The sequence below is a fragment of the Ovis aries genome, chromosome 5 (genome assembly GCF_016772045.2).
Source record: "Ovis aries strain OAR_USU_Benz2616 breed Rambouillet chromosome 5, ARS-UI_Ramb_v3.0, whole genome shotgun sequence".
NCBI lineage: Eukaryota > Metazoa > Chordata > Mammalia > Artiodactyla > Bovidae > Ovis > Ovis aries.
This window is the reverse complement of record NC_056058.1, coordinates 16,305,450-16,318,694: the sequence shown is the minus strand read 5'-3', so window position 1 is coordinate 16,318,694 and position 13,245 is coordinate 16,305,450. Positions and strand designations below refer to the sequence as shown.

At 56.5% G+C, this 13,245-nt stretch overlaps 3 protein-coding genes across 7 annotated transcripts in view; 2 read left to right on the top strand and 1 right to left on the bottom strand.

Moving 5' to 3' along the window:
* The first annotated feature begins 659 nt into the window (after window positions 1-659).
* VMAC (vimentin type intermediate filament associated coiled-coil protein) lies at window positions 660-3,839 on the top strand. The gene is made up of 2 exons (XM_027969800.3): window positions 660-879; window positions 2,047-3,839. The coding sequence occupies exons 1-2, from the start codon at window positions 689-691 to the stop codon at window positions 2,354-2,356; spliced, it is 501 nt and encodes a 166-aa protein (XP_027825601.1). The 5' UTR covers window positions 660-688; the 3' UTR covers window positions 2,357-3,839.
* Window positions 3,840-5,523: 1,684 nt separating this feature from the next.
* On the top strand, window positions 5,524-7,038 carry CAPS (calcyphosine). 2 transcript variants are annotated; one of them, XM_027969799.3, is made up of 4 exons: window positions 5,524-5,731; window positions 5,923-5,983; window positions 6,091-6,297; window positions 6,368-7,038. In XM_027969799.3, the coding sequence occupies exons 1-4, from the start codon at window positions 5,649-5,651 to the stop codon at window positions 6,467-6,469; spliced, it is 453 nt and encodes a 150-aa protein (XP_027825600.1). In that variant the 5' UTR covers window positions 5,524-5,648; the 3' UTR covers window positions 6,470-7,038. The 2 variants fall into 2 exon arrangements, with proteins under 2 accessions (XP_027825600.1, XP_027825599.1); XM_027969798.3 differs by having other exon boundaries at window positions 5,806-5,983.
* RANBP3 (RAN binding protein 3) overlaps window positions 6,967-13,245 on the bottom strand; it is a 50,618-nt gene continuing 44,339 nt past the window's right edge. For all 4 annotated transcript variants that reach the window (XM_027969793.2, XM_027969794.2, XM_027969795.2 and 1 more), the window contains 6 exons: window positions 13,003-13,105; window positions 12,483-12,592; window positions 10,700-10,820; window positions 8,885-9,027; window positions 8,420-8,603; window positions 6,967-8,337 (listed from right to left, as the gene is read on the bottom strand). In XM_027969793.2, coding sequence (XP_027825594.1) covers window positions 8,294-8,337; window positions 8,420-8,603; window positions 8,885-9,027; window positions 10,700-10,820; window positions 12,483-12,592; window positions 13,003-13,105 — 705 coding nt within the window. In that variant the 3' untranslated portion in view covers window positions 6,967-8,293. The remainder of the gene's footprint in view (window positions 8,338-8,419; window positions 8,604-8,884; window positions 9,028-10,699; window positions 10,821-12,482; window positions 12,593-13,002; window positions 13,106-13,245) is intronic.

Genomic DNA, 13,245 nt, shown 5'->3' with positions numbered 1-13,245 from the left:
TCCAATGAGTCGGTTCTTCGCATCAGGTAGCCAAATATTGGAGCTTCAGCTTCGGCGTCAGTCCTTCCAATGACTCAGGCTCAGGGGCTTAACGAGAAAGTGTCCACTCCCAGTGCTTGGATTCTTATCAGGACGGGGTCTGTGCCTGGTTTGTAGTCCAACCCCTGGGCGGGATGAAGAATGACCATCCACTGGGTGTGGGTCCAGAATCCCAAACGTAACCTGAACGGGACTGGACCAATCAAGAGCTGTACAATTGCCTAAGGGGCGTGAACGGCCAATGAGAGAAGCGTAACGGGTTCCAGGGGCGTGGTCAGACTTGTGGGGCCCGACCAACTTGACGCGTTAGATTCTGAGGAGGGCGGGGCCTGCCTCGAGAGAATGACCAATCCTATTGCCAGAGCCTGAGCTGGCCACCGGAGGACAAGGCCAACCTGGTTTGTTAAGACCTTGGCCAATCTTGGAGTTAGTCGGGGCTCAGGGGAGGAGTTTCCAGTTGCCGGAACCAGTGAGGGCGTCAGGGTTTGAGTACTAGACCCAGCCCTGGAGGGCGGAGCCTAGCGGTGAACCCGGCCAATCACGCCGAAGTCTTGAACGGACCCTCGGAGGTGTGGCCCTCAGGGGGCGTGTCCAGGGCCGGTTCCGGGCCGCCCGTGGGCGTGGCCAGGCCTGGTACTCTGCAGGGGCCATGTCAGCGCCGCCGCCCCTGCAAATCCGCGAGGCTAACGCACACCTGGCTGCCGTTCACCGGCGCGCGGCGGAACTGGAGGCGCGGCTGGAGGCAGCCGAGTGCACGGTGCGCGCCCAGGCCGAGCGCCTGGCGCGCCACGACCAGCAACTGAGTGCCGCTTTAGACGAGCTGGGACGCGCCAAAGACCGGTGAATCTTGGGACCCGGCAGGTGGACTTCTCGGAGGAGTTGGGCAGAGGCAGATCTGAGATAGGAAGGGAATACTGGTAGGGGAGACGTGGGCATTCACGTGGAGCTGGACTACTGGTGGGACTGGAAAAACAAACACAAAAATACTTGAATCGTCACTAGATAAAAGTTGAGAGATGTCACCTGGGTGTGGCTATCTAACTTAACAGGGTCCATTTTACCACTAGGCAAAACAGGCTGGTCCTGAGTGGTACAGGGACCACCAGCAGCCTGATGTAGGTATTGGAGCCATGGCAGGTTCTTGGGAGGATGGGATTATAGCGGCAGTTTTGAAGAGTCTTTCTAGCTGAGGATTCAGAGGGATGAGACCAGCGCCCAGGGAAGTAAGTGTTTCTGAGGACCCGGTGGGAAAAAATTCAGAGCTGGTTGGACTTGTTACTCTATCTTTACTGAGCAACCTGCCATGCGCCAGGCCCTGTGCTGGTCATTAGGACACATCAGTAAGACCTGTACAGCCCTGCCCTCAAGCACACTGTTGGGCAGTTACAACACAGGGTGACTGGGATGTGTGTGTATGATGGCTGGGGAGGGAAGTGGCAACCCACTCCAGTATTCAACCTGCTCACAGTATTCTTGTGTATGATGGAGGGCAACACGGCTCTAGGAGGGCCCGGAGGGAAGGCTTCTTGGAGGAGGGGGCATCTAAGCTGAACAGCAAATAGGAAGAGATGGAGGGGACAAGGGAACTGATAGGGGGTGAATGAGGGAGTGTGTTAGTCTGCTGAGGTTGCCATTATAGAATACCACAGACTGGTGTCTTAAACAACATCAAATGAGTCCTCACAGTTCTGGAGGCTGGGAAGTTCAAAATCAAGGCAATGATTCAGTTCTGGTGAGCGTCCTCTTCAGGGCTTGCCAACAGTCATCTTCTCACTTTGTCCTCACAAAGCACACACACACACACAGAGCAAGCTCTGGTATCTCTTCTTAAAAGGAAACCCTTCATTACATCATGTAAACTTTCCTTACCTCTCAAGGCCCCCTTCTCCAAATACTATCACTGCGTAGGGATTCAATCTATGAATCTGGGGATGAAGGTTGGGAGCAGGGGGAAGAGAACCTCTGGTGGCCGGGTACCATAACGATTCCGTCTTGCCTTCCTGCCAGTGAGATTGCCGCCCTCCAGGAGCAGCTGCTGACCTCCGAGGCTGCTGTTCAGAGTCTGCAGGCTGCCGTGCGCCAGAGGGACAAGCTCATCGGGCAGTTGCAGCCCCGGGCTGAGCTGCTGCAGGATCTCTGCCGCCGCAGGCCGCCCCTGGCTGGGCTGCTGGCCACCCTGGCGGAGGCCGAGCGCCTGGGGCCCCTAACGGCCAGTGACTCACTCCCTGGTAGGCCCAGCTCACCCCTTGCCAACAGTACTGGGGAGGAAGAGGACAGCGACCAGCTCGAGCCCGCAGTGTTTGGGACCACTGTGTGAGTCCCAGAGAGCAGGTTCCGGAATGGAGAAAGAGGACTCCAGTGGGGACTTCTACTGCCTGGGTATCCTCAGGGTTAACATATTCCAGAGAGGACCCCTTGGAAGAGCCATAATCCTCAGCGTCAGAACCTGTTAAAAAGGCATAGGTTTCATATGGGTGGCCTGCAGGCCAAATGCAGATGAAATCAGCCAGGTTTTCTTTCTTTTTTTCTTTTAAAAAGCAAAACTTTGAATCAATCACCCTTGTTGGAGAACTGGTTGTGCTTACACACGAATCTGGATTTCTGGCTTTGGGCTGGGCTGTACCTGCCTGGATCTGAGTCCAGGACACCCTCTTTAGCAAGGGCAAGTTTCCATTCACCCCCTTATCTCTCAAGGCCGGATGTCTGGCCCTTGAAACATCTGAGTTAGAGACCTCTCTTTTTCTGGTGGAGGTGGATGGCATCAAGTGCCACGTAATTTGAGTCTCTCCCTCTTTTCTCCCTCTTTTCCTGCCCCGGTTTTTGTTCCTCCAGAAGTACTCTTCATCCTAAAGCCTTATTCTTCATCTCAGCCCAGAATTGTGAACCTCAAGCCTCAGGCCATTTTGCATTGGTTATACTTAGATATTTTTTCCCCCAATTCTATCCTCCTCTCAACCCAGGAAGGAGTGTGCAGGTGGGTTGTGCCGAGATGCTGGCAACCAGGCTTCACAGCCCAGGCAAACTCAGGCATCCCGTAACCTTCTCTTCATAGCATCCTGCCTTGGGGTCTTTACACTGGCTGTTTCCTCTGCCTAGAATGCTCTTCCCCCAGATGCCACATGCCTGGCTCCTGCTCACTCAGGTCTTTGCTCAAACGTCACCTCTTCTGAGAGGGCTTCCATGACTGTCTTATCAGAAGTCATTGTTCCCCATTCCACCCCCGCTCATTGCCCCATTTTACTTCCTTTATGTAACTTTTTAACCATTGGAGTGGAAGCTCCATGAGGGCAGGTTTTTGTTTTCTGTCTCCCGTGCCTGGCACACCCTGGGATCCAGCACATCTGATGAGGCCCCTGGCAGCTTTCCTTTCGTAGCACCAGCTGGCTCCTTTTTCTAATCCTCTGAGAATCTATTTTTTCACTCCTTATTTGTATGCTGCCCTTGTTGGCCAGAGACATTTGAGGCACTTTGCTTTTTTTATCAGAACAGGGAGCAATGTCCCTTTCTCTGCCCAGCCCAAGTGCCTGGCCTGGGACTATGGCAGCCGTTTCCTGCCTCCTGACTCAGGGAATCCCCACCCCAGGAACCACTGCGGGGCACAGCCCCTTTCAGCCCGGAAAGCTCAGCATCTGTCCTCCGCCCTGCAGAGGGTGCCGCCTGGCATCACACAGTGACCCCCTCAGTGTGTAACAATGGCCCAGTTTTCTCCTCTGGACGAATAAGGGGGGTGCTGTTTGTACAAGGGGAAGGCAGGCTAGGGCCTGTCTACGCTCAAGAATAAACCAAATGACTTCATGGCACCACTGGTCCCTCCTCCTTTCTTCCTACTGGAGAGGTGGCTGTTGTGCTGCTCCTGAGTCCAGGGTGGGGCCCCACCGGGTGGGAGCTTGTGCCAAGCACTCCACATATACAGCTCTGTCTCTTAAGCCACCTATGCACACAGGCATTGCCCCATTTTATAGCTATGCAAAGTGAGGCTCAGAGAAGTAAAGTGAAAGGGCCTCTGGGTTTGGAGGGCCCTTGCCACTTCCAATTTTTTTTAAGTAAAGTTAATTAAAATAAAACACAACCATTTATTTGGCTGTGTCAGCTTAGTTGTGGCACATGGGTTCTTTGTGGTGACACAGAAGCTTAGTTGCCCCATAGTATGTGGGATCTTAGTTCCCCAACTAGGGACTGAACCTGTGTCCCCTGCACTGGAAGGCAGACTCTTAACCACTGGACCAACCAGGGAAGTCCCCCCAATTTTTTATTGTTGAGATTCTGATTCTCTCAGAGATGCGGAGATGCCCAAACAGAGCTACAATAATTGTGATTACGTTTTACATTTCTTTATAGAAAACCCCCTGATGTTTATAATCCTCACAAAAGCACACGATGGAGCTATTTCTTTGTGCCTACACAGAGAATGCTGGACTGCATGCAGCAAGTCACGAGAACTTCTGCAGCAGAATGTCACTGCAGTTTCTCCTAACAGTCGATGGTGTTGCATCCGCTGTGGCGTGAATCACAGTGACAGGTTGCTTGTGATCCACAGCTTGGCTTCAGTTGGGAGCAGCAACTTCGGACAATACCATTGTGCTGAGTGCAACTCCCAAGCTTTGAAAAGCCTCTGATGATCTCTGGGTCTCTGTGGGTGGGCAGGGGTTCCCCAAACAGGGGCCTGTATTTTAAGTCCTGTAAAATCCATTATCATCTTCGATCTTAGCCTGCTGATATGAGGCTCAGTTGGCCAGATGTCCAGTCTGATGGCAGGCCTTCTCTGCCGGTGGTCTTGGTTCCTCTTGGATTATGGAAGTCAGGGGGCCAGGGGTCCTTCTCTGGCCAGATAAGCGGCTTGTCATGAGCAAGGCCACCAAGCGATGTCTGAGAACCGGAAACCAACCCCCAAAAGGCCCATGTTGACAAAAGTACCACAACTGGCCGTAATTAACTACTGAGAATTGCTTCGTCCAACTCAACATTAATGTTTACACGACTGGCTGCGTCTCAGCTCAGCCAGCGCTCGTCTGAGCAGCTCCTGTTGGATGTGGGCCTGGGCCATCTCGAGTCTTTAAACTTGAATTCCTCAGCAGCTTCAGCTGCAGCCCTGTGGAAAGGGGTTGGGGGTTGGTGAAGCCCAGAGAGGGGAGGGGTCGCATAGGAATTGGGCCTGGCCTCCCCTCATCTGGGACACTGGTCCCTGGCAGGGCTGGGACTGCAGCGCCCCTCCCGCACTCCCCCCACCCTCCTCCTAGCCTGGGTCTGGCTCTCTCCCAGGGCTGGGAGAGAGCAGGCGGACGGTGGTCGGGCAATGCTGACAGCAACAGCGCCGGCCTGCCCTCCTTGGCCTTCTCCACGCCCCGCAGGGCTGTGCTTGTGGCCACAGGGCCCTGGCATAGGGAGAGTTACAGCGGGGCCCCTCCTGGTCTCCAGGGCTGTTCCCTAGCAACAGCCCTGCCTGGCAGGACGCACTGCCAGCGCTGGGCACAACGGGCAGGAGGCAGGCAGAGCGGCCACCCGGACTCCAGGACAAATCAAGGCGGCCAGTCCGTAGCCTGGTGGCTGAGCAGGAGCCCCTCCTCCCAGATCTCTAGCCCGTCCAGCCACCCAGAGAGCCCGGAGCCAGCATGGATGCTGTGGACACCACCATGGAGAAGCTCCGAGCCCAGTGCCTGTCCCGAGGGGCCTCGGGCATCCAGGGTGTGGCCAGGTGAGCTTTCCTTTCACATCTCCCCGACCCCCAGTCCCACGGATCTTTTCGAACCCCATACCCCTGCCCCCCAGATTTTTTCGCCGCCTGGACCGGGATGGGAGCCGCTCCCTGGATGTGGGGGAGCTCCAGCGGGGCTTGGCTGAGCTGGGGCTGGTGCTGGACGCAGCTGAGATGGAGGGTGTGTGCAGGCGCTGGGACCGTGATGGCAGCGGGACGTTGGACCTGGAGGAGTTCCTGCGAGCGCTGCGGGTGAGCTGGGGGGTGCAACAGTGTCCCTTCATCCCATTGGGGTGCTGTGGAGGCCAAGGGGAGCCTCTGTGCTTCCTACCCCCCGGTCACCACCACACCCTCCCCAGCCCCCCATGTCCCAGGCCCGGGAGGCGGTAGTTGCAGCTGCGTTCGCCAAGCTGGACCGCAGTGGTGATGGCGTGGTGACTGTGGACGATCTCCGGGGGGTATACAGCGGCCGCACTCACCCAAAGGTGCGAAGCGGGGAGTGGACTGAAGAGCAGGTGCTCCGCCACTTCCTGGACAACTTCGACTCCTCTGAGAAGGATGGGCAGGTGGGTGCCTGCATACCCCGGTCCCTTGTCCACACCTCCGGAACCCCTCCAACAGCCTGTCTGCCCCCAGGTCACGCTGGCTGAGTTCCAGGACTACTACAGTGGTGTGAGCGCCTCCATGGATACAGATGAGGAGTTTGTGGCCATGATGACCAGCGCCTGGCGGCTGTGAGCTGCGCACCCTCATGCAGCCGGCACCCTGGAGCCAGGACCGCTCTCATCTGGGCTTGGAGCTGAGCAGCCCTGGGGTGGGGGTGGGGAGGAGTGTGGCAGGTCCGAGGCCACAGAACCGGCTGGACCAGGTCTCCGGGTGTACTGCTTGGCCACCAGTTCCCCTAACGGGTCACTGGCTCAGGACCCCAGGAGGAAAGGCCCCTTGCCCACATCGTGCTAACCCCAAACCTCTTCCCATCCCTGCTCAGTGAACCCTGCCTGCCAGCACCCCTACCCATCCCTGTGGGTCCCCGGGAAGCCAGGCCGCACCTGGTGGGGAAGCGGACAGCTCTTGCGTGAAGCCAGCCGCTGCGAGTCTCGGAAGGCAGCCATTCTGGGTCACCTGCCCAGGTCTGCAGTGTGGGGCAGAGGCCACCACCCTGCGGGCAGGCCAGGCTGCTTCCTGGTCAGGTTGTCCGGCTTCCTGAGGCCCCTGGGGCATGCAGGAGGCCAGCGTTTTAGTTAAAAGTTTTAATGTAGTTCCCAAATACATTTCATATGACAATCTTACATAAATGTTCCAAAACACGTGGGCATTATCTGGTTTTTACTTGTCACTAGTTGACTAAGGCTTAAAGCAGAGAAGTGTGACCGGATCTGCTGGGGGGGCCTTTGGTGATGTCCCATGGCTCAGGCACGGCTGCAGGGCCACCCCGGGGTGCAGGTGGCGTGGCTCAGACGGCCCCCTCCTCGCCCTGTCAGGGCGGGCGGGAGGTTTCCTGTGAACCCCTGGAGCCTCCTCTGTGAGCCCCGATGTGGGGGAGGCAGTGCCCAGTTGCTCTTGGCCACACTCCGGGGTGGGCAAGCAGAGGGCGCGCTCCTGTGTGTGCTGAGAGCACGGGTTCTGCCTGCTGTCTGAAACCGCTCTGCTTGCTGGCCCCTCCTCGAAGGCCCCACCAGGGTTGCGCTCTCAGAGGCCCCCAGCCCTCGACAGTCCTGGGGGGGCAGAGACGTCCAGGGCCTGGTGAGGGAAGAGTGGCCAAGAGCAGGAAGCAGGCTTGCACCTGGGTACCCAAGGCTGGGTGACCCTCGTCACGGGCACAGACAGGAGGATGGAGCCCCCCGACCCCACATCCAGTGACCCTTTTCTAGACAAGCTCTCCAGGCCCAGGGCCCAATCTGTCCACACCCCACGACTTGGCCTGGAGGAATCCCAGGTGGGGAACCCATGGGGCTGGCTCTCGAGCAGTCCTGAGTGCCCCCACCATGGGGGCCGGGGTCACAGGGGGAACCAGGGTGCAGCCCACAACGCAGCCACGCCTGCTCCACACACAGAAGTGCCTCCTTCAACCTAGGAAACCAACACAAAGCCTTGGGGGGAGAAAAGATCTAAAAATAAAACCCCCAAGTCAGAACGTGGGGGCGGGAGGTAAAGATGGTGGTAACAGACGGTCCAGCAGGCCCAGTGTTACACTGTGAAACGGCCTGGCGGCCTGGGCAGGCGGCAGGGGAAGCCGGCGACACAGGGAGGTCGGGGTGAAGAAACGAGGTGTCCCAGTCCCAGTGAGAAGCCGTGACAAGTCTTAATGTGCCATTTCAATTCAAGGTGGGGAGGGAAGAAATGTTCTTTTTCGTTTTGCTCATCAATATGATGAGGTTCGTGTCCCAAACCACATTCAGGCAGTTCCCGAGTCTGCTTCTGAACGGGACGTGCGGATCCAGACTGTGGCCAACCCAGCGGGGAGTGTGGTTCCCGAGCCCCGTGCCTCGATGCTGCCGGGGGAGGGGCGGGTGGGCAGACAGACGGACAAAGCAGCAGGCTCGCGGCGGCTGGCTCCTGGCGCTATGTGCTCCCAGCCGTCTGCCCATCGCCTTCATCGCCGGCGCCTGTGGGAAGCAGTGGCCTTGCTGTCAAGTCCCTGCCTGGGACACAGCCCCAGCCCGGGCCGCCCTGGGACATCCGACTCACCGCCTGTGGGGGCCCCCGACGGGGTCAGCACATCGTCGTCATCACTGTCATCCTCGTTGGATGGGGCGGTCCCAGGCTCAGGGGCTGGTGCCTTGGCCTCCTGTTCCTGCTCCACGCGGCTACGCAGGGCCAGGATGCGGTGGTGCAGGGCCGCATACAGCTGGCCTGTGTCCTTGGAGCTGGCCTGGGGGCAGAGGGGAGGGCCAGGTGACTAGGCCTCTCGGGGAGACCCCTCCTCAGTCAATGAAGCCCCCAGGCCAGGACTCGGAGTGGGGTGCCTGACCTCCCTCCTCAACAAACCCTGGGGGCAGCAAACAGAAGCTCCTGTGGGTGCAGGTCTTGCCCTCCCGACCCTGGAGGCCTCCTGCTCTCCCTGGCCAGGCCCCCGTGCAGGGCGCCCAGTGTTGGACGTGGAGCTGCCCGCTTGTGCCTGGCAGCCGCCTGGCCTCTACCGGGGCTGCTCACCGAGATCAGGAAGACCTTCACGCCCTGGTCCTCAGTGTCCATGGCCGTGATGCGGATGCTCTTCTCGCTGGCCTTGTCCATCTGCATTTGGGCCCACAGCTTGGTGTTGAGGATCAGTCGCAGGCTGCCCTGGGTCCGCATCACTGCAACCAGTGAGGACGTCAGTCCTGCCCGCCCCCGCCCCCTACCCCAGGAAAACAGACACACCTGCAGGAAAGTCAACATCCCAGGGAGAAATCCCACGACAGCCTCCCACCCGCCCGTCTGCAGAGCAGCAGCCCTGGCACCCCTGCCACTGAGGTGAGTGCAGTGGGTGGAAGTGGTGCCTGGACGGGCTTCCTGGGAAAGGGGCTAGTTAGGGGGCAGTAGGGGGCATGCGGCATGAGGGTGGGCTGCACACTGGGGACATGCCACATGAAGCTGACACCCCTTGACCGTCGTCACCCACAAGCCAAGGTCAAGCTCCCGCCCCATGAGGAGGAGCTGAACACTAGGAGGAAATGCTGGGGCTGACTGCTGCTCAGCGCATCCCTCAGGAGATGGCTGAGGGCAGCACTCGGTGGAGAGAACCTGGGACAGACCCTTCCCTCGGAAACGCAGGTGAGACCTGAGTTCCACCCACAGCCAGCCCGAGGCCAATGTCATCCTGCTTGACCTGACCCGGCCTACCCTCCTGTCTAAGCCCCAACCTTGAAAACCTGGAGCAGGTTAGATGTGGTCACCCCAATCCAGGTGCCCCCACCCCACCCCCCAAGGTGAGTTCTGAAGGAAGGTCTGTCTGTGCCAAGGGTCAAAGGCCGTGTGGGGTGAAAGGAGAGCATGGCCAGAAAGGACCTCAATGAGGAGGGGAGGGCATGGCTGCAAGGAAGCTGACCACAGCCTGATGACCAGGGGATAAGCCACGACCTGGGGTCTTGAAATCCTGTGCCCTCTCTGCCCCCTGCTTGCACGTTTCCATTAGAAAAACTGGAAAAGAAACAAAGGGATGTCTACGGGCAGGGGTGCAAAGACCTGTGCCCGAACAGGAGGGCCATTTCCATCTCTGTTCCAGTTCTGAGCCCAAGCACACAGAACACTGTTGAAAGGACACAGTGTGAGCTACACCTGGGCCAGGGATCAACATTTCTATAAAAGTCGGATGACAACTTTTAATTTGGGAGGATAACTTACAAAAAAAAAAAAGATGAGTACACATGTCTCACACATATGCAAACATACTCACATACATACTTTTTGTAACAATCATACTTTCAGGAATAAAATTCATGTAAAAAATAGTACCGGAAACATTCTTTATGAGTCAAGAAAAATTAGGAACCCAAACGTCCATCAAAAGGGAAATGGCTAAAATATATTCAGTCAGTGGAATATTAATGTGGAAGTTTTTCAAGAACTTTTTAAGTCATGTTTTAAGGCAAATGGAACAACACAGGAACATGTTCACTAAAGAGAGTGAGGGTAAGAGGGTAAGACAGAATCGCCCCACTTCCTTAAAAAAGGGCCACAGAGCAGGAATGGATCTACCCAAATGTTCTCAGCAGGGATTTCCCTTTTTCATAGAGAGATTTTAGCTGATGTTTGATTTCTTTGTTTTCCCACCATAAAACAACTGGCACTTTTATTATCGAAAAATAAGTTCAAAAACTGCTGAATCCTTTTATCTATTTTCAGAGTCAGAAAGAGAATCAGAGAAGGACTGGCAGTGGGAGCCTCTGGGCTGGGTGGGATGGGTCCCTCAGGTTGAGGGCTGGCCATGGACACACGTCGGGGGCCCGAATCCCCCAGGCCCCTCACGGGAACCCGGCCACAGCTCACCTAGTCGGGACTGCAACGTCCCGTCGTCAGTTGACGCCATGTCGTTGAGTCTGAGCAGCCCCCGGCCTCTCTCCACCCACGACTGCGAGGTCTTGTCAAAGACAAACAGCTTACATTGGATCTGCAACACAAGGCAAACGTGCATGAACCACCAGGTTCAACAAACAGAAGGGTATTAAAAAAAATCACTATGGAAATGCAAATCAAAACCACAATGTGGGGGACTTCTCTGGTGGTCCTACGGTTAAGAATCTGTCTTCCAGTACAGGGGACACAGGTTCACCCCTGCTCGGGGAACTAAGATCCTACATGTTATAGGGCAGCTAAGACCAGACATAACCAAGTAAATAAAAAGATAAAAAATCCACAATGTGACACCACTTCACACTCACTAGGATGGCTGTAACCAAAGGACAGATGGAAACAGGTGCTGGAGGATGTGGAGAAAGTAGAACCCTCACACCTCGCCGATGGAAATGGCAACTGGTGCAGCCGCTGTGGAAAACTGTCCTTTAAAGCGTTAAACACGGACTTATCACACAGCCCAGAAATCCCACTTGTAAGCATCTGCCCAAGAAGAGTGAAGCAGGGGTGCACTGAGAAACCTGTACACGAGTGTTCACGCTGCTGCTGCTGCTGCTGAGTCGCTTCAGTCGTGTCCGACTCTGTGCGACCCCATAGACGGCAGCCCACCAGGCTCCCCCGTCCCTGGGATTCTCCAGGCAAGAACACTGGAGTGGGTTGCCATTTCCTTCTCCAATGCAGGAAAGTGAAAAGTGAAAGTGAAGTCGCTCAGTCGTGTCCGACTCTTAGCGACCCCATGGACTGCAGCCTGCCAGGCCCCTCCACCCATGGGATTTTCCAGGCAGGAGTACTGGAGTGGGGTGCCATTGCCTTCTCTGCGAGTGTTCATGGGGTATCATTAATTCCCCCAAAGTGCAAACAAAGCAGGTGTCCACCAACAGGAGATGGGATGAGCAAACGTGGTCCATCTGTACAGTGGACAGTCACTCAGTCATGAAGAACGAGGCTCTGACACATGTTCCAACAGGGACGAACCCTGAGAACATGCTGCTCAGTGAGAGAGACCAGACCCCAGAGACAACACAGCATGAGTCTGCTGACATGAAATGCCCAGAACAGGCACATCCAGAGAGAGAGAGAGGATTCGTGGTCGCCAGGGGCTGGCGGAGAGGGGGATGGAGAAATCACTGCTGAAGGGCAATGGGCATAAGGCTTCTTTCTGGGGCAAAAATGTTCTAAAGCAGTGATGACATTTGTACAACTTTCTGAATGTGCTAAAAATCACTGAACTGTACACTTTAAAAAAGGTGAATTTCATAGCATGTGCACTGTATCTCAACAAAGCTGTTTTATGTTTAAAAAAGTGCAACAGAGACCATAAGTGACCCTTTACAGAAAGAAGTCCGTAGATCTTTGTTAAGTCAACATCTCTTGGTAGTAAAATGAACCTGTGAGTAGGGATACAGCAGTACCACAGAAAACTCCCCAAAGTCACATGTATGTGGTTTACAGACACACATTCGGGTACGTGTGGAAGGATGAAGGGCAGATGGAGCCCTACCGCCCTGACCTGCCTCCCCAGAAAGGGAGGACCGTGGGGACGTGGCAGGAGGGCCGTGAAGTCTGGGCTAAGAGGAGGACACAGCACACTGGGACGAGACAGTCAGAGCTGCTAAGCGGGCGGCAGGAAGAAGTGTCTGTTTCAGGTCTGTAATTTGTCTTGAGACAGACCGTGCGGCACAAGCAGGTGGGCACTCACCTGCAGCACGTTGCTCTCGGCCTCCTCCCCGGTGATGACCTCCACCTTCTCTAGCAGGCACTTCCGCGCCGTCGCCTTGGTGTAGGCGGCTGCTGACTCAGCCAGGGACTCTGCAAAGTGATTAGCTCAATGCCACTGACTATTGACTTGGCTGGGGGGACGGTGTACCGCATGGGACACCCCAAGGGGGCCAGTGCCTCTGGGAGCCACACCTTGGCCCACAGGGGACCCTGCTAACGCACCCTGTGACTCTGCCAGGAGCGGCCAGCACAGCTCCGGTTCCCACTCTCCTAGCTCCAGGGAGAACAGAAGATAGCGAGACCTCTGAGGGTGCTGAAGAGTACCCCCTCAGCCGCCTCGGTCGGGGACAGACACCTCACCCCATTCTGGGTCACCAGGCAACGCCTGGGCCTGGCTGTCCTGAGCTGGCCAAGCCCCTTTCTGCTAACTGGATGCCCGCACTCATGGCTGCAGTTCACAGTGTCCCCGGCCACCCTCCTGGGACAGGACCAAGGCCTACCTTTCTCAGGGGTGGCCTCCTGGGACGAGGACTCGGATCCGGACTCTGCTGCTGTGTTTTCTCTGTTGGCATCTGAGCTGAGTTCATTTAACTTGGGTGGGCTCTGTGGGGAGTGAAGGTATACAGAAGAAGGTGGGTACGTGGGGAGGTGGTCCCAGTGGGCTGACCACTGCAGACAGGAGGCCCCTCTGCTGGGAGGTGGCTCTCGGCATGTTCTCTTCTGGGCAGAGGGTTTCTCTCAGC